The 27,668-nt window shown below is 42.5% G+C and overlaps 1 protein-coding gene across 7 annotated transcripts in view; it reads right to left on the reverse strand.

Moving 5' to 3' along the window:
• The window catches only part of FRY (FRY microtubule binding protein), a 329,636-nt gene that overhangs the window by 229,862 nt on the left and 72,106 nt on the right, over nucleotides 1-27,668 (reverse strand). For 2 of the 7 annotated variants that reach the window (XM_019971436.2, XM_070800575.1), the window contains exon 1: nucleotides 19,981-20,113. The exons of the other annotated variants lie outside the window; for them this stretch is intronic. In XM_019971436.2, the coding sequence (XP_019826995.2) occupies nucleotides 19,981-20,050 (70 nt within the window). In that variant the 5' untranslated portion in view covers nucleotides 20,051-20,113. Of the gene's footprint in view, nucleotides 1-19,980; nucleotides 20,114-27,668 lie in introns of those variants that run through there. 7 annotated transcript variants of the gene reach the window in all.

Consider the following 27,668-nt stretch of genomic DNA (forward strand, 5'->3'; position numbering starts at 1 on the left):
CCCGCTTTAAAAAGCTGTCAGGCACCACACTTGAAAATGTGTGGGCTATTTTCAGATATCTTTTCATATTGATTTCTAACATAAATCCCCAGTGATAAGAGACTGACTGTGTACTATGTGGAGAAGGCAATGGCACCCCACTCCAGTACTCTTGCCTGGAAAATCCCATGGATGGAGGAGCCTGGTGGGCTGCAGTCCATGGGATCGCTAAGAGTCGGACACGACTGAACGACTTCACTTTCACTTTTTCACTTTCATGCATTGGAGAAGGAAATGGCAACCCACTCCAGTGTTCTTGCCTGGAGAATCCCAGGGACAGGGGAGCCTGGTGGGCTGCCGTCTATGGGGTCACACAGAGTCGGACACAACTGAAGTGACTTAGCAGCAGTGTACTATGTCAATACCTTTAGACCATGAAATGTTTGCACTTTGCTTCATGTCTCTGGATATGTTTCACTGTCTCCTGGTTTATAGTCTATGGGAACTTGAATAGAACTTGTATCCTGTTGTTGCGTGAAAACTGTATAAATCTTAATTATGTTGAATTGGTTTATAGTGCTTTCCAGGTCTATTGTATCCTTCTACTTTTCTATTCATTAAGTTTTGAGTTTGATATTGAAACTCCAACTAAAAGTCTTAATTTATCTACTTTAAAAATAATTTTAATATGTAGTAGAACCATATGTAACTTTGCTCTGTATTTTCCAAGTCTCCTGTAAATGTGTTATCATACTTTCAAAATTTTAAAAATATAAAAGAAGAAGAAAAAAACAAACAAAAGCAGTGGGGCTTGCCTGATGCTTTCAGGACAAAGCCCAGACCCTTCAACAGCTCCTTCAGTGCTCCTTATGATCTGATGCAATTGTCTGCAGGTACCTTCTGTGACTCTTCTGGGACCCTGAGATCCGGCCGCTCCCTGAATCCATTAATTTCATAGCTCCCTGAGTCCATGAATTTCATAGCCCCCAGCATTTGATCACGCTCTTTCCTTTGCTCTCCTCTCGCCTTTCTGTAGCATTCTTCAAGTTCAAATGTCACAGCCTCTTGGAACAATTCCTCTGCCTCTTCCCTCCCACATTAAAAAAAAAATTAATCAGTTTATCCTCTGGATGATTATTTATGTCAGTATCCCTGAGTCCAAGCACAAGGCCTGGCACAGAAAAGAACATTTATCTGATCAGCATTTTTGTTCTCCGCAACTTCCTTCTATCTCTCCTTTCATCAAAGCCAGCTGTCTTTGACTGTAAAGTCCATAGAAGGCAGGAGGTGGCCCTGCTGCGTAGGCTCTATCCGGCCTGGTGCCCTACTCAAGCAAGCATCCAATAATTTGTAAGAGAAGGGAAAGGCTGTTGATTCACTGACAGGAACTTCCTGAAGCTCATTCAGGCATGTCCAATTTGATGCTCTGAGTAAATCCATCTTAACTGTCAGGACTGTGTTTAGAACTTTTTTCTACTAAGACAATCAATTTCTCCAAATATGAAACAGCAGCATCCCTCCCATGTAAAAAGCCCTTGATCATAAAGAATTATTTCTGTAATCTCACTAAAAATAGTTTCCTTCTAATTTGGCAAAAGTGGCTGGAAGGTTTAAAAGTAAAGTTAAATCCATTTAACTTAAATGACACTATGCAAATGTAGGAACAAGTGAATATATTTTCTAGAGAAGGCAATCTTTGACAGTGTCAACTAATTTAAAACAAACCAAAACAAAAAACCAATCACAGAAATATTCCCTGAAGTGGCTGATTACTACATAAATACATTATTTCACTCTAACTTCGTCTTGAGTTTCATGGATACATGGGCCCTGAGTTCTGTGAACACAAAGTCCGTCCATGTTGCTGCCAAATGGCAAAATTTTGTTCTTTTTATGGCTAAGTAGTATTCCATTGAATATATCTATACTACATCTTCTTTATCCATTCATCTGTTGATGGACACTTAGGTTGCCTCCATATCTTGGCAATTATAAAGAAGGCTACTGTGAACACTGGAGTGATGAATCTTTTTGAATTAGCATTTTTTTTGGAGGAGGGGGGGGATATATATCCAGGAGTAGAACTGCTGAGTTTAACTTATTAAATCCACTCAAAAAAAACAGGTGAAGGTCACAGAGGGAAAGAGACTTTATAGCCAAGGCTGGATGTTGAGTCCCAGCTTAGAGCAAACTCCCTCCATCCCCCAATACAGAACATTGTTACTGCTTGCTGGGAGCTCATCCATGATGGGATCAATGTAAGTTATATTTGGCCACAGGCCTCCTATACCCATTCAGGTAATTTTACTCACTGTTAATATGTGACAGTTTCTTATCAAGTGCCCATGTGCCCTGAAAGGTATGGGGAATATAAGGATGAACAGATGGTGGAATCTTAGCCCAGGAGTTACCTAGACCACACAGCACACTTACACGACACTGTGGCCACTGCTGCTGTGGAAGTATGTAGAAAGAGCAGGGGAAGCGAAGCAGTCAGAGAAGACTTCACCCTGAATGTGACATCTGGACTCGTACTTGGGAGAAGACTTTGGCTCAGGTCCAAAAAACACATGCTTAAGGTTTTTGAACTGTGGTGCTGGAGGAGACTCTTGGACAGCAAGGAGATCAAATCAGTCAATCCTAAAGGAAATCAATCCTGAATATTCATTGGAAGGACTGATGCTGAAGCTCCAATACTTTGGCCACCTGATTCAAAGAGCCAGTTCACTGGAAAAGACCCTGATGCTGATAAAGACTGAAGGCAGGAGGAGAAGGGAACGAAAGAGGATGAGATAGTTGGGTGGTATCACCAACTCAATGGACATGCTGCTGCTGCTAAGTTGCTTCAGTCGTGTCCAACTTTGTGCGACCCCACAGACAGAAGCCCACCAGGCTCCCCCGGCCCTGGGATTCTCCAGGCAAGAATACTGGAGTGGGTTGCCATTTCCTTCTCCAATGCATGAAAGCGAAAAGTGAAAGTGAAGTCGCTCAGTCGTGTCCGACTCTTAACGACCCCATGGACTGCAGCCTTCCGGGCTCTTCTGTCCATGGGATTTTCCAGGCAAGAGTACTGGAGTGGGGTGCCATTGCCTTCTCCCAATGGACATGAGTTTGAGCAAATTCCAAGAGATGGTGAAGGACAGGGAAGACTGGTGTGCTGCAGTCCAGGTGGTCGCAAAGAGTCAGACACGACTTAGCAACTATACCACAACACGGTTGAACTCATGTGACGCTTGCAAGACAGGCTTCAGCTGTAGCATACTCATACCCTGCTGCACTAGCAGTCACTCCACACAACTCTGAATTCAGAGATGTTCTGAAGTTCCAGAAATATACCTCTTTACCAAAAGGTCTACAGGGAGTGGTAAAGACCAGATCGCCAAGGCAAGATGTTACAAAGAGACTCCAGGACTCTGTGGTCCCTGGCCCTATTGTCTTAGCAATGAACAAACATGTTAAAAGCATTAACTCACAGAGGAATTTAGATAAGCATTAATTAAATAATAAGAATGGCCACAATTTATCAAGTAATTACAACAGTGAGGCTGTATATTAAACATTTTATAAACTTTACTGTTGTTGTTCAGTCAGTAAGTCATGATCCACTCTTTGTGACCCCATGAACTGCAGCACACCAGGCTTCCCTGTCCTTCACTATCTCCCAGAGCTTGCTCAAATTCATATCCATTGAGTCAGTAATGCCATACAACCATCTCATCCTCTGTCACCCCCTTCTTCCTCTGCCCTCAATCTTTCTCAGCATCAGGGTCTTTTCCTTCGCATCAGGTGGCCAAAGTATTGGAGCTTCAACTTCAGCATCGATCCTTCCCATGAATATTCAGGGTTGATTTCCGTTACAATTGACTGGTCTGATCTCCTTGCTATCCAAGGGACTCTCAAGAGTCTTCTCCAACACAACAATTTGAAAGAATCAATTCTCTGGTGCTCAGCCTTCGAGTGGTCCAACACTCACATCTATACATGACTACTGGAAAAACCATAGCTCTGACTATATGGGCCTTTGCTGGCAAAGTGATGTCTCTGCTTTTTAATATGCTGTCTAGGTTTGTCATAGCTTTCCTTCCAAGGAGCAAGCATCTTTTAATTTCATGGTTGCAATCCCCATCCACAGTGATTTTCAGTTCAGTTCAGTCACTCAGCAGTGATTTTAGAGCCCAAGAAAATAAAATATGTCACTGCTTCCAGTTTTTCCTCTTCTACTTGCCATGAAGTGATGGGACTCATTCAATTATTTTTATAAAGAGATATAATATATATTAAAACCTTTCTATAGAATCAGAGTGGAAGCACCTTGCTCAAAGTCACATAGCAAGTTAGGGGCTGAGGCAAAGCACATGGTCATAACTATCCCAAATCACACAGAAAAAAAGTAAATCAAACAAGCTTAAATCAATTCTTTCCATACTTTGTATTACAATCAAAATTAATGAACTCCAGTGGTCAAAGAGGTAGAAGAATTAAAAAAGGACAAAAACGAAGTAAAACATCATGGTTCCTCCACGTAAAGAAGGGTCCATGCTGAAGAACCACAGTTTTGTGCGGGGACTGAAGCCGTCCTTACACCAGAACACAATGAAGAACTAGGTTTGCATTATGGCCCTTTCTCCTTTGTGCCGCGTGACCAGCACTGCATCATTTCCTTCTGCAGCAGGGCTTGGTGAAGGGTGTGATTCACTTCTGTTTTTCAGTAAGAAAAAAATAAAAGCAAGTAACCCCAATGAGATGACACTCTTGGCTGGTAGTTAACTTTCCACTTACAAGGAAGGAGATGGAGCCTTGGACCCAAGCTCTGAGCACACATGACTTTGCCAGCCCAGCACCATCAAGCCTGGGATGTTCTTTGGCACGAGTTGAACCCTGTCCATAAGGAACTTTCTATTTCTAGCCTCCTCTCCACTGTGTGGGTCTACAGCAGAAACCTCATGACAACACTGAGCTGAATAGATCAGTTGAGTGGTCATCTTTCAATATAACACATGGTTTAATCAGACACAGACCGAAGTGGGGAGGGATGGCCTCGGAACACCGTCAACAATTTATCCTTTCCCCAGAGCCTGAAGAGCACTTTCATTCTCCTGGCCCAAGAAGTGACAGTCTCTGAGTCACTCCCTGAAACAAGAGCCTTATCTGGCAGAACAATATGATATTTAATGAGCTCACTGGGCCAGTTTGAAGACTGTTATTTTGTGTATAAAGGACACTTGAGAACTGTTGAGTGGCCCTTCCATCACTGGAGTTTGGACCCTTCATGAGTAATTAGAGCCTCGGCCTGAGTTAGTGTTTTATTAGCAAATAAGTATACTGAGCTCTTCGTTTTTCACTTAACTATAAGCCAGCTTTTCCTCAATTTCTGCATCATGCCCACCAAACCCAGGCTCTTCAACTCTCACTAGCATGAAAATACAGAGTAGTATGTCCTACTCCTTCTACCTTGAATTGTATTCCCTGCCCTGAACCAACACTGCACGCCTGGGCCATGACTGTGATGACAGAGTGTGGGGTCAGAGATGGGATCCAAGTCTGTGTTCTACCAAATTTTTTCTTTATGACTTTTTTTATTTGTTACAGGACTGGGTTTTGGAAAGCTTTTTATTAAAATATCTCATTAATATGCTTAAAATGTAATGAAGTAGCTAATAATATTGCATATGAAACTATACTTATAAAATGTGATGGAGAAAGAGAAGAAAAGGAGAAAAGAAAAAAAAAATTAATAGGGCAAAAGAACCCAAATCAAGAAGAACATGAAAGGTAAAGAACAGAAAGAAGTAAATAATCGACAGAATTCTTAAGCCTACCAGAACAAACAGATTGGATAAACACGGTCAAGACAATGAATTCAGATGATGACGTGAGTTCACAATGATATTGTAATTATTCAGTATGCTTGCTACCATCAACATGAGGCCGACCCTGCCTGTGGGAACATCACTCTCAGTGCTGACACACAGTTCCAAGGGCCAAGGCGAAGACCACCACTCAAGGCTGTGGAAAAGCCCAGACTGTCCTGGGAAGGCAGAGAGGCAGGGGCAGCAGCAAGGCTGGCAAGGAGGAGTTAAGATGCTCCAGGTGAGGGGTGATGAAGACCTGGAGCAAGGCTGTGGTAGAGGGATGGTGACGGAGACCCAGATGCAGAAAGAAGCACAAGACGTCTCAGCCAGGTTTTGAATGAAGACCAAAGGGTTGAAAACAGCTGGGTTTCTTGCCTGAGACGACCCCTAGAGAAATTCAGCATCTATAATGAGAATACTGAGCACAGTAAAGACCTGGAGGAGAGAGATGAAGCTACAGCTTCACCAGGCTGTTGAGAAAAAGATTCAGCATTGGACAGGACTACCAGCAAAGCAGGGAAAGAACAGAAAAGCTGGCCTTCAGGGTCGGTGAACCACATTTACGTACAAACAATAGTCACTCTTACTCAGAGACACAATTCATCTTTCATGGGGTTGGTCCCTCGTCATATTCAACTGTGACTACTGATTTATGTAGGTCTCTTTCACCAGACAATCCTCTCCTTAAGAGCAGGAACTTGACTCATGTTCAGCTTAACGTCATCGCTGGTCGTTAGGATTTAGTTTTTTGTTTCTCCTTCTGCTGTTTTCACCGAACTATGTGTCCCAAGGCTGGACGCAGCATGTCAATCAGAGTGGCCAAGAATGAATTGATCTATTTTCAGGAACAAATGGGCATTCCAGAAGTTCCCCCAGCAACCGAACCGCAGTTGCAAGCTTGCACTGAGGGCTGAAAAGGCAAGCACCTGCATCTTTCAAACGTTCTGGTGGCACAGCAGCACAGGAGACGGGGGCTGGGCAGGGCTCCTGCTGGTCCACCGGCAGAACAGAGGCTCTGCAGGTGGAGCTAAATCTGAATCCAGCTGCCAGTGCTTACTCACGCCCTTCCCTTGGGGAAGTCATTTATTTTAGGGTTTTTACCTGTGAGGAGACATTTGCCTCACCAGGATTCAATGACGTTTAAATGAGATGGCGCATAGCATGCTGGCTGAAACCGAGCCAATTCTTCTTATTAGACTATTTGTAAGATTAACTTGGGGTGGGGGAGGCCATGGACAGGTAAAGTCAGGCTTAAAGCCCTTTCAAATAGCTGAATCTGAACAATGAGATTGAAAGCTAAACCTCACTGGAAAATACTGACATTTCTATGTAAGCAGAAACATCTGAAAATAGGAAAATATTTGGTCATTTTTGGGTAACAACAAAATTAAGGATATTTCATCTGCTACTGGGAGAAGGTTATGGCATCCCACTCTAGTACTCTTGCCTGGCAAATCCCATGGATGGAGGAGCCTGGTGGGCTGCAGTCCATGGGGTCGCTAGGAGTCTGACGCGACTGAGCAGCTTCACTTTCTCTTTTCACTTCCATACATTGGAGAAGGAAATGGCAACCCACTCCAGTGTTCTAGCCTGGAGAATCCTGGGACGGGGGAGCCTGCTGGGCTGCCGTCTATGCGGTCGCACAGAGTTGGACACAACTTGAATCGACTTAGCAGCAGCATCTGCTACTGCCAAATGGCATGAATTAATACTGTATTTTTTCATTTTAATCTAACAACAGATTTGAATATACTCATTACGTTCCTTTGCGTTCTTGTCTTTCAACTGAGAACTAGGTACAATCTCAAGTTTCTGATGTAGTAATATTCTTCCTTACAACTTGGTTTTTTAAAAAAAAACAAAAACCAGATTCAATTTGTTATCGAAGGGGCATAAGAAAGGAAGCATCAGAAAATGCTCCTTTTTCTGAAACTGGAGGCAAAGAGAGAAAATTTTTATTTTGAGTACTCTCAAAACTCTTTGCCACTGCTTCTTGATACACATCACTGTGGTAAACTGCTACGAAGTACATGTCAACGTCCTTCTGCTCCTACCTGAGGTTCATCAATTTTACCTACTGTTAATCAGTATCTTTAGGGCTTCCCTGGTGGCTCAGACAGTAAAGAATCCGCCTGCAACACGGGATTTCTGGGTTCGATCCCTGGGTCAGGAAGATCCCCTGGAGGAGGGGATGGCAACCCACTCCAGTATTCTTGCCTGGAGAATCCCATGGAGAGAGGAGCCTGGTGGGCTACAGTTCATGAGGTCGCAAAGAGTCGAATATGACTGAGCGACTCAGCACAACACTTCATAATTTAGTGTTTATCCTAGAGTCTAGGTTTGATTCCCAGCTCTGCCACTTACAAATGGTATATATCAAGTTGGGTCATGGTGAAGATTAGAGAAAATGATGCAGGTAAAGCATTTAATAACAGCACTGATACTTCCACAAGGGCTTATAACATCAGCTATTATTATTACGTTTAATGCAATGTTACATAACAACAGGTGGTCATTAATAGTCATCTGTAATTGTACATTTTATGTTTTATGGGGGTTACTACTGGTGGCTCTTGCCTGGGAAATCCCATGGACAGAGGAGCCTAGTGGGCAGGAGTCCACAGGGGTCGAGGGTCCAAAGAGTTGGACACAACTGAGCGACTGAACACACACTGGTGGCTCCCCTCTCCCCTTGGTAAAAGACTACTTTGTTCAGGTAGCAGGCAGAAGTCTTGTCTAAGACTTTGGTCCAGAAGGTGGACCAAACCCAGTGCAGGGCATGAATCAAGTTTGTTGAAGCCAACACGGTAATTCCATTCAACTTTGCCAGTGACTGGCATGTGACACAATTCCAACCAGAGGAATACAAGAAGTTTGCTGGGGTTTGTTTGTTTGTTTTTTTAGCAAAATCTTCTCCTTCCTGCCAGAAGACCAACCCAAGTGGGCCTCCTCCCTTCCTCTCAAGTAGAGTGAAGATATTTAGAACCAAGGTAGTCATCTTGTTATCATGCAGTACCAGTCTAAAGATGGATGGTCTGGGTCCTCCAGGTTCTAAAGCCCCTTGGAATCGCCCAGCTTCACCCAGGCTGTGGGTGAGGCATGCTAATTAAGTCTTCATTCTTTCAGCCATGAGAAAGTTTATCTATTTTGTATAGCAAAGGCATCCTAGAATGATACACAGTTCACATCACTAGATGGCAAAGTTAGTTCTATGTATTAACCATACCATTATACCTGTGAATGGCAAGTTTTTTGAGTGGTGACAAGAGGGATTTAAGATTTAGAAATGAAACTCACTGATGTTCAGAATGCTACTCAATTTCCAATTTCTATTTTTTCTTTCCTTTTTTAAAAAATAAATAAAGCAGTTGACTAATCACAATAAGAATTTGAATTTCAACTCCTTTGTCCCTCTAAGAAAATGGTAATAAGCACTGAAATGGCAAACAGAACAGTTAACAAGAGAAAGAAAAGCAGCCAAGGTGAAACAGATTTGGGGATATTTAAACTGTGATAGAATCTTCATTCTCATTCATAATTGTGACCTTTCTTAAAGTTCAAGCATTTAAATTGTTGGTTAAAAATTACTTGTTTTTTTAAGTTGAAAATGGGCCGAGTTTTCAAATAGCTTCAAAATAGATATCTCAATTGGCATAAACTAGGATTACCTTTCCCATAATGATAAGGACTGGGGATTTGTTTAGTAAATGGAATGCAAAATCAGGAGGCAAGACTAAAATGTCTCATTTTCTTGTTTGCTAGTGATTGTATTCAATCAAGTAAAACAGAAAAAGGACAGGTTGTCGTGGAAGAAAAGATGAGGTCAGGCCTCAGGGTCACCATTAAGTCAAGAAGGAGGGGGACCAAAGACCCGGAGTGGCCCAACAGGGGGTGAGCTTCTCTACAGACTCACCAAGGAAGCCATGATTCTCATTGGAAAAAAGCAGATCAATACAGAGGTAGGGGACTGTTGCTGCTATTGTTCAGCTGCTGAGTCGTGTCTGACTCTGCAACCCCATGGACTGCAGTTCGCCAGGCTTCCCTGTCCTTCACCATCTCCCAGAGTTTGCTCAAACTCCTGTTCATGGAATTGGTGATGTGAGGTGCAAACTATTATGCACAAGATAAGCCACAAGGATATACTGTATAACCCAGAGAATATAGCTAATATTTTATAATAAGTACAAATGAAGTATATAACCTTTAAAAATTATGAGTCAGTATACTGTACACCCGCAACATACACTATTGTACATCAATTATACGTCAACTAAAAACAGAAAAATAGACGATTAATTCTAGGGCGCTGACACAGTACATGTAATACTAAGGTTAAGTCCATGTTGTCTTTCAACTGCAAGGCCTCACTTTGGGGGAAGATTTGTTAGAAACGTGGTTTTCAAAAACTTAAAAGTTGAAAAGCAGGTTTTTTATTTTTTAAAGGAAAACTGCAATTTATCAAATTCTCATTGTTGCTCTAACCTGTAAATTTTAAACTAACTGCTTATAATCTGCCAAAGTCATAGGCAAGCTACTCAGCTAGAGCAACTTTTCCAGTCTTAAGATTCTTTAAAGCTGTCACAGGGCTTTCTACCTAGCTGCAAGCATTATGTAAAGGTCAACAGTATAATAAACCAAACAATGTTTCAGACAGATTTTCTAGTAGAACCCTGCATCCTTATGAACTTTATTTCAGTATGGCTTAATCAAAACATAGTATCTACTAAAACCTTGGAGAGTATCCTTGGGTTGTAGCCTCCAGAACGCCAGCCATCTCCATAAACACTGTATCTTGCTATGCAGAGAGAAACGCCTGTCTCCAGATGAAGAATGCCAGCCCCTCAGATTGGAGACAACCCCGTTCAAACTCCCTGAGTTAGACACACAGTCACTTTGCTGTAAAAATAACGACAGGAAGAACCCAATAGGCTGTATAATGCGACAACTTTATCTTATTCAGGATACTGAAGAGCTGGTTAGCTCAAGAAACTGACCAAGCTTGGGAAGTCAGAGACAGGTCTCCACTTATCAGTCAAGTTCAAAAACCTACAGCTCACCCTCCTTCCGTCTGGCTTTAACGGAGCGGGAGAAATAACTGACAAATATCACGATGTTGACATAAACCTCTTTTTTTTCAGTGGCGGCATTCAAAACCCTTCACACAAAACAGCTACAGAGTCAGGTTTGTTCCTTCTAAGTAAGGAAGTGAGGGAAGGAGATGATCAAGGTCACACACAGAAAAATAACAGAAAAACAGGGAAGGAAAACCTAATCTTGTATTTGCACAATTGAAGCATCTTATTGATTTGACAGTTACATAATATATCATTTTCCCGATTTGCCAATTCCTTCCTACATAAATATGGCATTCAAATGGAATTGTACTCAAGTATTACCCTAGTTAATCTAATACCCTCTCCTTTTCACGGTTGCCAAAATACATATTTACCTGTTTAAATCCTAACTCAAAGAAGTCAGCCTAGTGTTTCTTAAACTTAGGACAAAAAAAATTGAACAGAGATTTAATTGTATATTCTATAGTGTTGTGCTTATGGCATTAGCTGAGAAATCCTAGAAATTTCAAAGCTGTCTTCACTGCTCAACCACTGTGCACTTTTCAACTGAGAACAGCAGAGGCAGTTAGAGTCGTATATCAAATTAGAGTTGATAAAAGCACTTAATGTAGATTTGAATGCCTTCTTGAAAAAGATTTCAGCTCTCTTAAATTGACATGACAACAAGTTCTTACAGCAGCATAAAAAGTATTAGCTGAAATGTTACGGCTTTGGCTTAAATTTCCATCTGTAGCTCATCAAATGACTAAAACAGTAGAAAGGAATTAAACCAAAATCAGACTCATTACAGAGTCTGATATGCTGGCAGAATATAAACTTTCACTACTTAGCATCTGGAGTTTTGGATGACTAACACTGAAATGCTTGTGCTTGTGTGTTCTGTAAAAAAGAAGAAGTGTTTGTAACAATATAGGTGAGATATATGATCATTAAACAACTTACAGAAATATACTTCACACACACACACATCCCTTCTCTCTTAAGCCCCCAAATATTCTGAAGGGCGATCCACCTCAAATGAAATATAATGGCTTTAAGTTAGTCCTATGCCAAAATTCTGATAAACATCGTAACTCCTCTTCACATTTTTCTAAGGTAAAGAATGTCTGAAACCCTTGCTCTCCCAAATACTGACATCTGGTTAAGTGTTCCAGAGTAAATAATTTACATTTCCTCCTCTCCTTCAGCCATCCTGCTAGAATGGAATATTGGAAAATGTTCTCACAGGACTTTGCCTGTAAACACCAGGCTTCCAATAGTTCTCTGACGCAGTGAAATACATCCAGAAAGTTAACGTCAACAGAGTCTTTCAAACACCTCCTCCCAAATAAAATTCTCTAGGGCACACAATCTTTCTGAAATATCACTGGATCCTCTCCTAGTCCTGGGAACTTTTGCATTACTCGTCCTGTGTTCTGAATCTAAAAAGGAAGGAAGGGAAACTCTGAGACCTCTGATGCTGGGATCCAGGTCTGAATGATCGATGACGCTCCCAAAGCAGTGTGTCCAGTGCACAGAAGATGCTCAAGAAGAAAGAAGTAATGGACAGTGTCTGCCTTGCTTCACCGACAGTATCAAGAAGCAAAGCATTTTGGAGTAATAACCAAGAAAAGCTGATGCTAAGATAGTAAGTTTTTTGAGTGTGAATATAAAGCAGCATTGAAGAGTAAATTAAAACGTTCTAATGGAAAAGGCTATTTCTATTTCTCCTCCAAAACTGGGAGATGCATTTCAGCTCAAAGAGATAGCATTCTTTTATTCATACAGCCAACAGTTCTACAATGGAACAATATTGAAGTGAACATGATGAATGGGACCTATCAAATGAGAGAGATTAGTACAAAGAAAAAGAGATAAGGCTGTGTACTATCTTTTCCATAAATGCCACTCTCCAGGAAGTGGGTGCCTGCTAAACCTTCTGCCCTGGGGTCATCTGCAAATAGTGGGTGATACCCAAAAGGCACCATATTGTGGAATATTTGAAATGTTTAAGTGTTCAAAAGAAACTAAGAAACGCTAGGGTACAAATAAATTCAGGAATTTTTCATACAGATGTGTTTTGGATGGACTCACCTCTGTGTACCTTAGGTGATAAATGCCAAGCTATACTGCATTTCAAAAGTCCCATGCAAAGGTCAAGCCCACGGACTAAGATCATTATTTGCTCATTTGATCTGAAAACTCACAAAATATACCTACATGCTGCCATATGGGTATCTCATGCCAGAGAAGATAAACGTTGGGAAAATTAAGCCTTATTATCCCAAACCAGGAACATTCAATAAGCTAGTTTATTCCTAATCAATGCATCAAATTCTTCAAATGAGGTAACGTAGTGTTTGAAGGTGCTGAGCAGACTACAAGACACTAAATAATTTAAGGTTTAGTACGAAAAAAAAACCTGCACAAAAGGTTATATTCAGGGCTGCCAATCTATGGAACAGTTCCAACACAAGTAAAATGTCATTTCTCATCAACTCAAACTTATTTCTGAAGCCAGCTCATTCGAAGTATCCCACCAGGCTCAGAAATAAAGATGTAACTAATAAGATGATCAGGACTCATGGAATCTATTCAATTCCTTGAACTGTACCCAAAAGTGAACTAGTGAGTCATGGGTATTAAACTGTTTTGAAACAGATGTCTTTTAAATAAAGGGCATATTTGCATGTTGTATCAGTTGAAACATCTAAATACTGGTAACTTTCTCAAATATCCTGGGTGGTTCCCAGATTGTAAAACTATCCAGGTCATCTCTCCTTCTTGCCTACTACCGTTTGCCTTTCGGACTATTTCAGTTCTTGCTGACAACTTCTCCAAGCACCATGGAAAAGTAGGCAAAGAAGCTAAAACTGAATCATTTTGGGTGGCCAGTCTTGTGGGCAGCGGGGCTGGTTTACGGTGGCAGAGACCAGAGCTATCAGGTAAGCCAAGACACCCGAACTACAGACACATCTCCATCATCCTTGGAAATAGTCTCCCTGTTCTGATAAAGACAATTAGGAATTTGCTACTGATTCAAAAAAAAAAAAAAACCCACAGCATAGCAGAGAAACGTCAACAAGCAAAGGACAATTCTAAAAGAAGACCATTAATACATTCTTATGTATTTGAGTTATTTAATTATGCATTTAATAACTTTTAGAAATGGGGGAAATCAACATAAAATATTCTACTAGAAGAAATGTACCCTTTTACATGCATCTTTTGTGAGTACATGTATGTGAAATGACCATAGGGTGCAGAGCTGCCTATGTATTGTATTTAATAATGAGAGTGAAGAATCGGTAACACTTAAGTCTTTCAAACAGCTATGTACTAAGGAGATGATGTTCTCCATCTTGAAAGAGAAAAAGAGAGGAGGGGTGGGTGGGGAGAGGGAGAGAGCTCTTCAAAGGTACACAGGGAAGGAAGAGGCTAAGAACTGGGTAACTCGGTCAGTCAACAAGAATGAAAATATCTATAAAGCACTACATTGCCCAAAGTGTTCTTGATCCTTTGGTCACTCTGTGGGTGATTTTTAAAAAATGAGATTATCACTGGATTCGGGGAGGGGCTGATGGCACTTTACTACCATCCTAGCTTTGAGCAAATCACTTTTTCGACACTCATTTTTCTGATTTTCATCTGTAAAATATAGATAATACATGACCTTGCAGGGTTACTGGGAAGAGTAAAGATAATAAACAGAGTGGTCATATGCCCTCCTTTGCCCAGGGCAGTCCCTGTTCATGCCTAGTATCCCAGCATAATTATTAACTTTCACTCGCAAGTGTCTCAGTTCGGACAAACAATGATGTGGTTTGCCCTACATATAAATTACCAAGTATAACATCTGACACAAGGTGGGCCCTCAGGCACTGTGGCAGCTACTGCTACTCTAGATTCTAGGATTTTTCATGCATTTCAACCTAAAAAATAAACCCTTAAAAGCAAATAAAAATCTCAAATTTGCTTTTATCATAAACCCAGGATACATCAACTCTTTCTCCTTGGAGAGAGTGGGTATTGATTTGGGGTTCCACTTCTCATCAGGACCATCAACTATTTTAGCTGATGTGAAATGGGAACAGGAACCCGGGGTAACTCTCCTCTAGATGCCTGGAACAGTGCTGTGTGCTCCCCACTGTTAGAAGAGCCAGGTGGGTGCGCTTGCACTTGAGTTGTACAGCTCTACTGGACTCAGGCAACCTGGCTAACCTCTTCAGCTTTTGACGTCTTTAAACCAACTCCAGGGGCCTTCCTGGTGCTACAGTGGATAAGAATCCATGTGCCATTGCAGGAGACACGAGTTTGATCCCTGGTCCAGGAAGACCCCCACATACTGTGGAGCAACTAAGCCCATGTACCACAACTACTGAGCCTGAGCCCAGGAGCCGAAAAAACGGAAACCACATGCCCTAGAGTCCATGCTCCACAACTCGAGAAGCCACTGCAATGAGAAGGCCTGCTCTGCAACTAGAGAAAAGCCCGTGCAGCAGTGAAGATCCAGCACAGCTCCCACCTTCCTCCCCCACCCCTCAAAAAAAACCCACTCTACCAAACTAAACTAACACCTGGAGATGTCTAAGGCTTTCTCATAGCATCTTTGTGGTATTCTGTGACATCTACAGGGATGACTAAATATTGCTCTGCGGTGGATGGATGTGTTTCCAATCCTCACTTCCACGTGGCTTCTCTTCGTCCTCAGAACTGACCATATACTAACCGCATTTCTGCAGCAGACAGAAACACTGTCCTTATCACCACGACCTAACTCATATCTGAGAAATGCCACACTCAACTCCTCCACTAAAGCAAGTTTCTCTACAGCAAGATGAGTCATTTTAAATGTACAACGGTCCCTTGCAAAACGGGCCCGGGGCTTGTTCAGTTCCCTGCTACTGCTAAGTTGCTTCAGTCGTGTCCGACTCTGTGCGACCCCATAGACGGCAGCCCACCAGGCTGCCCGTCCCTGGGATTCTCCAGGCAAGAAGACTGGAGTGGGTTGCCATTTCCTTCTCCAATGCATGAAAGTGAAAAGTGAAAGTGAAGTCGCTCAGTCGTGTCTGACCATTCGAGACCCAATGGACTGCAGCCTACCAGGCTCCTCCGTCCATGGGATTTTCCAGGCAAGAGTACTGGAGTGAGTTGCCACTGTCTTCCCTTAAATGTATAGCGGTCCCTTCCAAAACGGGCCCAGGGCTTGTTCAGTTCCCTAGAACAGTTTATTTGTCAATAAAGTCCCCGTTCCCTGAGAGCATTGACAGACATCCAGAGGTTTCTTATCTCTGTGGGGTTTGCAAGATTTGTCAGTTTTGCAGAAAGAATACAAACTGCCCTGCCTTGCAAAGATGGAGACATTGAAAGAACCCTGCAGGCCCCTTCATCCGCTCGGCTCCATGTTCACTGCATATTATGGGGTGGGGGTGAAACAAAGGAATGCTGGTTAGAAGTTTCAGATAGGTAGGCAAGCCTACATACCAGCTCTGAGCCTCCATACAAAGCAAGCCCTCCTTTCCATGAAACAACTGGGAACTACCTGCCCTAAACATTTTTCTGTAGCAAACCTAGAAGGCCAAGGTGACTTTCTGCCACTGAGAATATTCCCAGGCCATCTCCCACGCTGCTGGAAGGTATGTACTTAGGGAAGGTAGGCATATTCCAATAGTAGCTGAGGTGGAAAAGGGGGCGGGGGTAAAGTTAAAAAGGAAATCTAGAAAAACAAATGGCCCAAAGCAAGAGGTTTTAGTAAATATTGACTACTCACAGAATCCACTGAGGCTGTCAATGCTAAGGTGGAAAATGGTCTAAGTTTGATTTTAAGTGGGTTTAGAAGAGGGGGAAGCATTGGAATACATTCATATTCTTTTAATACTTATTGAGATTCACAATGTGCCGGATATTGTGCTAAGTATTAATACTTGACATCTTAATGCCTCACTTACTGTGAGGTATTGTTGTTGCCTCCACCTTACAGATAAGCAAACTGAGGCAGAGAGTAGTTAATTGATTGTCCAAGGGATCACAAATGCAGGAGCTAGAGAAGTGGACCAAGTCTATCTGGTTCTGCAGCTTGTCTGTTCCAGGTGAGGGCACACCAGGTTAGGGGGCCAACGTGTGTACAGGCATGGACTGGACAGCAAGTTGCTGAAACACAGAGAGGGCAGCAAATTAACTATGGCTGGAGCAGGAGAATATAAACAAGGAACTCAAAGAGGGTCCTGTGTGGTGGCCACTGACACTCGGGGGCAAGAAGGGCTGAGAGGAAGTCTTTGAAAAGCTGGCAGAAGCCCCTCCAGGCTGCTCTATGCCAGGTGGACCAGGTGGAGACCACGGTGACACTCCAGGTTAAGCCGGGGAGGGCCCATGGTGGCCATGGCCATGGACAGCAAGGGGGCACACCTGTGAGCATCACTGACCAGCTGGGGAAGGCCTGGATAAGAGTGGGAAAGGAGCAAACAGGGACGGGTGTCCAGGCGGATAAGGAAAGCAGTGAAGTCTGCAAAAGACATTTTATTTCCGAACATCAAGGCCATTTTGAGTTTCCAGCTCCATTAAAACGAAAGTGCAGGCTGACAGAGAGGGCAAGCCTGTGAAGAAGGGAGTGTCAAAATGAACAGTGAAAGAAAAGCTAAGACACCTCACCAGGCAATGACTGATGTAATTGACTTGTTCACTCTTCAGGGGAGACAAGTATATACAAAATCACAACGTGCCATTTAAAAAAATTTATGAAGATGTAACTCTTAACCTGGTAAATGCTCAAGGAAGCCTCTTTCCTCTTATGACCACCTTGGAAAGCAGTCAGACGTAGTTATAGAGTTTGTTTTATTGGTTTTTAATTGTCACACTTTCATAAATAAACCCCACTGCATAATTAGAGGCCTGATTCTCCATTCTGGGTGGGGGGGGCCCTCACCTCTCAAACCTGTGATGCTGCGCCAATGGGCCGCCCACCCCAAGGTGCATCTTCTCAGCCTTGGGGCCCTGAGCAGGCTGAGCTCCCTAAAGCTTCTGTTTTTCACTTTGTCTTCCACACAGACAAATTCCTTTCTCTCTCTCTTTTCTTTTTTGGCCACTGAAAGCATTTAAAGCTGAGAGCTACAGTGTTGCACCAAGCTTAAAGAAGACTCAGCCTAAGGTGCATTTCCACTTCCTCTTTTAAGAAAGGACTGACAGACAGTCTGACCTCCCCCCAAAGGCACACTAGAGAAATTACCAAATTCACTCTTGTGCAAGAAGCAAATTAAGATTGAGGGTGAATGCTGTGTCTTAGTCACCTCTGTAGCTCCACAGCCTGGCATGTAGTAGGTCTGGAGTAAACATTTGCTGAATGAATGAAATAATTCAAATCTGTGTCCCAGAAACTCTCAAAGTAGAAATGAAGAGTCATTCTGAACCATCTCCTGATGTGAGCGCAGGGTGGGGGAACGGAGAGAGTTTAGGAAGGGGGCAGAGAATATAAGCTTTGTCTAGAATAATCTGAAAATAGACAAGCGGAGAAAGGTTTTAAAAAAATCCCACTGGCCTCAGGATTGTCCCAACATAATTTTCTATCTAATGAGGCAATGACAGAAATTGACAGAAGAAAATAATCTGGTCTTAACACGCTCAAAATAATGATTCAGTATCACTGAATTTGAAATCACGGATTTCAAACTCACAGTAAGTCTTTCCAGAAATTGGAAAACTGCATAAAGAACCTTGTATGTCCAATTCTTGTCACTAATCAAAGGGGGGAATAGACAAAAGAAGATTCATCCTTATGTGTGAAGTATTAACACAAATAATGAATCCAAGATAAATGAATTATGATTGTAACAAAGGAATGTTGTTGGGGTGACAGTATTACTCCCAAATGGCTTCCCACTTGTAGAAAAACAGCTTCAGACAAGCCCCTTGGTGTATACAGTGGCGCAAAATGACCTGGAAAAGATGGTTTCTATGGATAGCATAAGATGCATATCCCTGAACACCTTCCTGCCGAAGGTACTCTGTCTCTTTTTTCAAAGCAAGTAAGTCACAGGTTTTCCTGCCCCTGTTTTGTTTACATACAAACAATCTTGTCCACAGGTCATTTGTGCAGGAGATAATTAATCACCAGCTCTTGGACCTGCAGGTAGGTTAATTAGCATGCACGCAATACAACATAAAATTTTTCTTGGAAAAAAAAATTTTTTTTTAATTTCAAACAATTCAGGACCTGTAATACCAGCCAGTCTTTTAATCCAAAGCAAGTACAAAGGCTGATCAGTGAGATAGAGAAGACTTTGTTTTTAAACTGTTCAGAAAATGCAAGGCATCACTGATCACCTGAAGGCCTCATTTTAATTTGATTCCAGATCCACGATGCCTTAGAGGTTGTCTTTTTGAAAGATCTTCCTGTTAAAAGCTTTAAGTAGGTCAGAACCCTAACTTCAGAAGCCATAACATTCTGATATTCTAATAAATGATTTTACGGTCAGCAACTCACTTGTTTATGTTTCAGAAAAGCACATTATCTGGACTACGACGAACATCAGGATTTTTTTAAATTCAAGTATTAAGTACTATTATATTAACATTATATACTAGTATAATTCTGAACACCAACCAATGGACAAGGAAGAGACAAAATAAATCTGCAAGTGCCTCTATATTAAAAAAAGATGAGCCAGGTTTTGGACCATTAAGTACTTTTTATTTCTTTAGACAATACCCTAATAAAACAATTATGAAGTACTCTGAAGCCCTGCCACACCCCTTTGACACTTCATGAAATCATTTCGATAAAACCTGAGCACATTAAACACACACCAAGCAGGAAATGCAGCCTGGAATACCCCGTCCTGCCCTCACCAAGAGTCTGAAGGGCCATCTCACTTGAAAATTTAATCAAACCACATCTACCGTAATTCCACCACAGCCTCTGCACTTCAGGAAGGCTAGTTCAGTCTCTGACATTTTGATTTTCATAGCAGATGGAAGCGAAAAAAAAGAAAAAACTTCCTGGGCTCACAAGCCTATGCTTTTCGCTTGAGGCTTTTATTGCTCAGATCTTACGCAACACCCAGCAAACAAACAAACAAAAAAGGTTATTTTCTGTTACTCACTATTACTCCAGGATTTCAGTAAATATTTGATACTGATCTCGAAGAAGCCGGAATCCTGCTGGCTGGCCATGTCGGCGGCATACAAAGAGCCTGTTCCCGGGGCTGGACCGTGAGCCGCACGGAGCAGGTACCGGGCGTGGGAGGGATGCGCTGGTCACAGGTTCGTGATGTAAGCGGGGTCAGCGGCTGGGAGGCTGGCTCTGCGGGTCCACCTCCGGCGAGTCCTCATGAGAAGGACGCGGCGGAGCGGGAGAGGGATGCTCGGCCGCTCCTCCTCCCGGTCCAGGACTGGCTGCCTATTCGCCGGGTGCGGATCTGTAGCCCTGGGAGGCGTCTGCCAGTGCCAGCGACGCCGGCCGCCGGTCGCCCACACGCTTGGCCCGGCAGGTACGGGGCCAAGGAAGTCCCACCTGCACGGGGTGAGCGTGGGGGGGGGGGGGGGGTGCCCCACAGCACCCCAGCACGCAGGGCTGGGGATGCGCCAGGAGGGATGGGCCAGGAGGGATGCGCCGGGAGGGTCCCCCCTACCCCCGCCCCCACAGTCCGGGCCCCGACTCAGCCGTGGGAAAAACCTCCCAGCTCCTGCGGATCCTCGCCGGTCAGCCCCGCTCCGGGTGAGCTGCTCCCCGCCCCCCGGAGGGTGCACCGGCCGCGCTCCCCCACCCGCGTCCGTCCCCGGAATCCACACAGCTACGGCGGCCCAGTGGCACCCCTGGATCTGGTGGTGGATCTGAAAAGCGTCCTCCGTCCGCCCCTCCGCAAGAGGAGAGCTTGATAACAACAGGATGTCGGCCGGGGCTTTTCCCTCCCCTCCTTTCTGTGCTGCTCCCTCCCAGAAATGCTGACATTTTTGAGGGGTACCCACCCCCTACCAACGTGTGCATCCGAAGGGGACAGTACCAGCCACGAAAGCTCGTCGTGTACAGAACGCCAGGCTCCACAATGCATCCGGCAAGCCTGTGTATTCTAAAAATCCCCGAGCCCAATAAAGCTTATTTTTTATTTGTATTAAAAAGATAAGCAAAGGCGCTGTATTCCTGGCTACACAATGGCTTTTTTCCTCCATGAAATCTTGGTATCAGGTGTCCTGACTTCAGTTAGCGTGGTTTCATGTTGTTATTTAGCTTGGCTAGGGGATTGGAGTCAATACTTTAATCTTCACAGGCTACGTTTGTGCAGGTGGGATTTGGCTAAACATCCTATAAACCACGAATCCTACCCCCATCCCCAGTTCATTTATGATCAACATATTGCAATGGGACTGATAAACTATGCTAATAATTATTTCACAAAATAATCTGAGCGCCCCTCCCCCAACTCAAAGTCAACCCGGATTAACTGTTCATTTGACAAATGGCAGGGAGAGAGTATACCTTCTCTAAGACTGAGAATTTTAAACATTTTAACAGGAAGGAGAACCTTTAGGACTGTGTCCTGAAATGCCCCAAGACACTATCAATACAATCAGCTTTCTCTTCAAACTCCTTACACAAAAGGCAAGAACCCCACCAAGAATTCCAACCATTCATCAGTACTGTCTTAAAGTGTCCTCAGACCGACTGAGTTTTCATTTACATGCTTACCAGAGTTAATGAGCTAATTTCGTTTTATCACCTGTATTTTGAATATGTAGATTCTAGGTGAAACAGGACCCAAAGGATTTACGGAATTGGTTGTTACATTTGAGAACAAAAACTAATATCCATGTCCCCCTTTCTGGTGCCTCCCCCACTATGGACGGCAGTAATGAACAGGAAAGCTTCAGGGTGCCTTGGAGTTAATGAACACAAAGCCCCTCAAAACTCTTCAGAACTTTCTAGCTATAAGATCTAAGGCAAGCTATTAACCTCACTAAACCTTAATTTCCTCATCTGTAAAGTGGGGATTATAGTGGTACTGATCTCATTGACTTGCTGGAAGGATTAAATGACATTATGAAAGTGTTCAGCATAGTGCCTTGCATAGAGTAAACAATTAAATTTTGTTACCTTGACATTTATTATGAACTCTTAGGGACTCTAGAATCGAACTTTTAAATTTAGGTTAAATACATTTTTGGTACCATTTAAGGTCTATCACTTCTGAACACCAGTGGTAACTATTTGGGGACAGTAAGTTGGAGGCATTTAAAACAGCTACAATAACCAAACATGCTATTATATACTGTTACTCAAGTCAGATTTTCTCTGACTTTTAAAGAGATCTTAACTGGCTTTTAGAAGTTTTCAATTCTATTATAAACATATTTTTTTAGGAGTTAAAAATACATGTGACTATCATATTAAACGTATTAATTTGTTGAGAATGCCACTCATATACAGTACTTCAAGAGGAAGCTATCATAAAATTTTAAATGCTATTTAGAAAAAAATGTTTCTAATGGCATCTAGTTTTCCCTGTGAAGAATGAATCAGCAACTAACAGCCCAGTTATTGTCCATTAGAACCAGAAATCTGGTCCGGTGTAGGCTTTTTTTCTCATTCAAGTACCTTTAAAGAGAGCATATATTGTGAAAGAACAGAAAAGGCCTTTTGTTTTGTTGAAAGGCCTGAAAATCAAATAGAATGACACCTGCTGCAAGCTGGGATAAGACATTTATCCTTTTGTTTCCTCTCTAGGTAGGTGAGGGTGGGGTACTTACTCTAAAAATGTAGTCGGAATGGGCACCTGGACAGAGGTACTTAAATACAAAATCTGAAGGCACCCCTGGCTTCTTATGAGACATCAGTCGTCATTTAAGATGAACTAAAGCTATTTCAGCTTTTGTATCTGTAAAAAGAGGAACCCTTCTTTAAGAATCTTAGGAGAACGTGAATCTTTAGGAGTTAGGCAGCGATGTTAGGGGCGGAGAGAAAAGCAGCAGAAATACAGGAAAAACAGGAGGTCTTAGGGAAATGGTATCAGAGAGAGAGGAGGGAGTCAGAAAGTGACCTGAGACTGTGATAAGTATTAATGACACCATCTGCATTTATTGAAAAGTATTAGAGTTCGGTTTGGATCCCTGGGTCAGCAAGGTCACCTGGAGAAGGGCATGGCAACCCACTCCAGTATTCTTGCCTGAAGAATCCCATGGACAGAGGAGCCTGGTGGGCTACAGTCCATGATGTTGCAAAGAGTCAGACATAAGTGAAGTGATTTAGTACGCATGCACACAATATTGTGCTGAAAGTCCCTACTTTATCATATTTATTCTTCACCCGGAGACAATGAAGTGCTATTAATCGCCCCATTTTACAGATGAACAAATGGAGGTTTAAAGAGGCATAAAATAAGGTCAAAGGTGAAAGTCATATAGCTGATAAAATTGAGGCCTGGCAAATTTTAGAGCCTGAGTCACTTATTCTAAATTATATGTATTTACTTCAATCACAAGCAAGACCAGAATCATGCTTACCAGCTTCTTTATCGAAAGTTCGGGAAGAGATGCCAAGACCTTCGTTATCACTAAAAGGAGTGCAGGAGGTCCCCTGGCTCTCCAGGATTCCTCACTGCCTTCCTGTCCAGCATTAGGCCAGAGGAAGTTGTTCCTTGGGGGCTGCAGCCCAACCCAAAAGGAATCTAGAGAAGAATGCCATGATTTTTCACCTTGATCTGATTACCTGCACAGGTTGCATTCTGTCTAAGGGATGCTTGACTTGTGGTAGGGGTGGGGCGAGTGAGGGTGGAAATCTAGTCTGAACTCCACTCTCCAAGCTGGTAAAGGGGTGGTAATGGGCTGTGTCCAGCCTGGTGTGGGGCTGCATCTACCCTTTACTCAACCCACAGGCGCATGCCTAGTTGCTCAGAATCCACATCTCCTGTGTCTCCTGCATTGCAGGCGGATTCTTTACTGCTGATCTATTGGGGAAGCCCCAACCCACCAGAAGGGTGCTTTTTTGTGATCCAGATTCCTAAGGGACTGAAGGTAGCCTAGGGTGGTGCAGCAAGAACTAAGAACACAGTATATATCAAGAAGGCAGAGGTCAAGTGGTCACCCTAGGCCCCAGATTGCTGGGTGGCGTTGAGATGATGGTGGTAAAGGGTTCATGGATTATATTTTACAACCCATAGCATTTCACATCCTGCCTGGATTCTGATTATAACCAAGAAGTGCAATTGGTTTCTGTTCTAATTCATATTTAATTTTCCCTTCTCTGTCAATTTTGAGACTGAAACGTGTGGTACTCAAAAAAAAAAGGCAAAAACAAAGCAAGGCAAACCATCTGGACGCTTGCCAACGTAAAGAGCCATTACCTAATGATTTGAAAGCGTCTGATTGAGTTGATTGGGTTAGCACTGGAATCCAGCCCCCCCCGTGGATGGCTGCGCGTGGCTCCACATGTGTTACTTATTGTCACAGTGATGTGTACATGCATGCACAGAACGTGTGAGGCAGAGGAGAAATGTCTTACCAGCGTCCCGAGGAAACAAAGGAAAATCACGTAATGTCAGAGAAAATCCCTTTATCAATTTTTGATAAAGGGAAAACTTGGAGTTTCAGGTTCCAAAACAGCACTAAATATATCACATCCCTACTATTCCACACGTTGCTTCTGTATAAGAACAATTCCAAGTCAAATTAAGCAACGCCTGGATTGAGTTGGCAAGACAGCAGCTGAGATCAATAGAGACAACTGTGGAGAAAGGGTTTTGTTTTTCTTTAAGCAGTAGAAGAGACCTTTTAGAGACAATCTAAAGAACAAATGATCAACATCAATCGTAAGCTGCTATTTTGGTCTATGCATAATTTGGGCTGATCTATCCTATGCTAAGAAATTAGAGAAAGAAATAGGAAGTGATGCCACAGAAACGTTCATCTCATAAACATGAAATGTGATAATCATTCCTTAAAAAAATCAACATCATATACAAATCTTCCCAAAAATAGATTCTACAAGTTTTGAAAACATTTACTCCATTACTCTCCAGTACAAATAATTCTTTGAAATGAACTGAAAGACATTTAAATTTTTTTTGAACACGACAGAACTTCATTAAGGCAGCTTGTTGCTACACAGATTCAGACATAAACAAGGAGAATCGTGTCTCCTAAAATTGTTTTCATTAAAAAATAGCAGCAGAACCCAGTTTTCTTCCTCACTCACCTCTCCTACAAAGGGGTTTCACACGGAACCAGGGGACACGACAAAGGAACTGGACGCGGGTCTAAGGCACGGATATCTATCTGCTGGCCTGGGTTTCTTTGTCTGTAAAATAGCGCTTATCACACAAGTTCTTTATGAGAGTTAAGTGAAGGCACAGGAAGATGACAACTGTTAAGTAGCCATCTACAGCTGGCAATGAACCCAGAACACTCAGCACAAAATGCCCCCTTCACTCCAGAGCCAGGTTAGGGAAAGGGGCAGAGAGGGACCCTGCTCATCACAGAGGGTCCAGCGCTCCAGCCACCCACCTCTGCTGGCTACCAAGGGAAGGCTGAATTTTTGCAAAGGTAAAGAAAGCTTAAATGTGCACATACAAATAAGTATTATTTAGTGTTTTAGTGCTGCTGACTTCCAGTGCCCAGGGTAAAGCTGAGCAGAGGTTCTGGTTAGCTTAGTGTCAGCTCAATATTTATCCAATTTACTCCTCCCGTTAAGCTCTCATGGTAGGGCCTGCATGTTTGTGCTGTGGTTCATATCTATTTTGCAAGTATAAAGATTTGACCTCAATTTCTGAAGAGTAAATATAAGGCACTTGTATTTAATAGTGTTCAGACAGATGTGCATGTAAAGAGAAAACATGGAAAGGTTACCTCCTCTGACTTTTATCACAAAGGCACTGATAACTTGCCTACTCTACTTTCATATACCACCAGCAACCTGAAGTACCATTTACACTGAGATGCAAACAGCTCCAATATAACTAGCTTCAACAGCTAACAACGTAGGGTTATAAAATAGTAAGCCCTTTGTTAAGTAAAAAATGGCACTTGCTGCAAAATATTTAAATCTTCTCTGAAGAAGTGAAAAATGACATTTGCTTAGCACATCACATTTGCCAAAAATGCACAATATTTAAAGTAAAAAAAAGTTTTATTTATATTAATCATCACTCTTCCCCAAACACTATTTGCCATCTAAATGAGAACTAAGAAAACGTTGGTTCTTCCCCATAAGCATGATAATTTAACAAACCAAAAAAGAGCCTTCTCATAGTTACATTAAAAGTTCTGAGTATGGTAAGCTATTTCTTTTTAATGATAAAAATTGAGTACTTTTTAGAGCTAGAACTAATTTCCCACTCATATTCCCAATTTCATGCATAAAAATAAATATGAGAGTTTAAGTCATAAGGGTCAGATCAACTTTTCCTCAAAGGCACCATTTATTGTATATAGTCACTGAAATCTATACAAAGTCAATGAAATTGGAAAAAAGTCAGAAGTTTTGATTATTTTTTATACCCGCACTACTTAACATTTTATGTATGCTAAAATTTTGTTCTTTCTTCTAGGTAGGGTCCCATATTTACAGTTACCTACCAACAATAGCTGAATGATTGGGAATCAGGAAATTCTTTATTATGCTCCTAATTTTGACCTTGCTACTATGACCTTGGACACATCTCTACTGAATGAAGGATGCTGGTTCTTATCCCCAACTGCCTCATCTCTTGGGCAGGCCAGCCTTTGCTTCTCCATCCTATGGGGAGGAACCACATCATGATGAAAGCAGAACACTGGGCAATAAATTATTTCATGTAAATCTTTGGCATTTATTCTTTGGATTTTTGGCAACAGATTCACCTTCTCAACTATGTTTTGATAAAGCTAGCATCAAAAATATCCAATACAGAACACACACTGGCTTCGGAGTAGGAGAAGCAGACACAGGACCAAAAAATAATTGGGAATTAAATAAATCAATATGAAAATGATAGTGCTGTCTATTGTGAAATGAATGAGACAATATCAAAGTGATTTAATCAGGTTAGAGGAAAATGGACAAAACTATACAACTGGACACATCCTGGAAACCAGGGATAAACTACAGCTGACTAGTGGTAAAGAATCTGCCTGCCAATGCAGGAGACATAAGGCACGTGGGTTCAATCCCTGGGTCAGGAAGATCTCCTGGAGGAGGAAATGGCCACTCACTCCAGTATTCTTGCCTGGGAAATTCCATGGACAGAAGAGCCTGGCAGGCTAGGGTCCCAAAGAGTACTGAAGTGACTTGGCACTTAACACAAAGCCAGGTTATCACCACTGAGATTAAGAAGAGTTGAACGAAGCAATTAAAAGATATACAGAATGTCCCTTCATTTGGAAATACAGCTTAAAAAACAAGAGTCTGCCTCACTGAGCATCACTGACTAAATCTTCAAAATGACCATCTGTTCCTGGGGCCGTGTGGTTCAGACCCTCCGATTTCTGCCTGTAGTACATTGGGGTCTGGGCCCAACGGCAGTGAACGAGAGAAAACACCAACATTAGATAGATGCTCCTTGCACAGGCTCAGTTCAAACGTGGTAGGAAACGTAACTGTGAAGGGTTGAGTGTATTTTGGAGGATGGAGAGAGTCTCGCAAGGCATGTTTTTAGAAAGGGTGGGGAAATCGCCACCCTGCTCCGACCAGACAGGCAGCGCTTTGTGTAGGAGGGTGGGGCTGTTAGAAACTGGCTGAATGATGGAAGGGAGCAGCTTAACTAACAGGCTGGTGGGGAGAGCAGATACAGATGCTTAGGAGCCAGAAGGGAGAATAATGATC

The sequence above is a fragment of the Bos indicus genome, chromosome 12, assembly GCF_029378745.1.
Source record: "Bos indicus isolate NIAB-ARS_2022 breed Sahiwal x Tharparkar chromosome 12, NIAB-ARS_B.indTharparkar_mat_pri_1.0, whole genome shotgun sequence".
NCBI lineage: Eukaryota > Metazoa > Chordata > Mammalia > Artiodactyla > Bovidae > Bos > Bos indicus.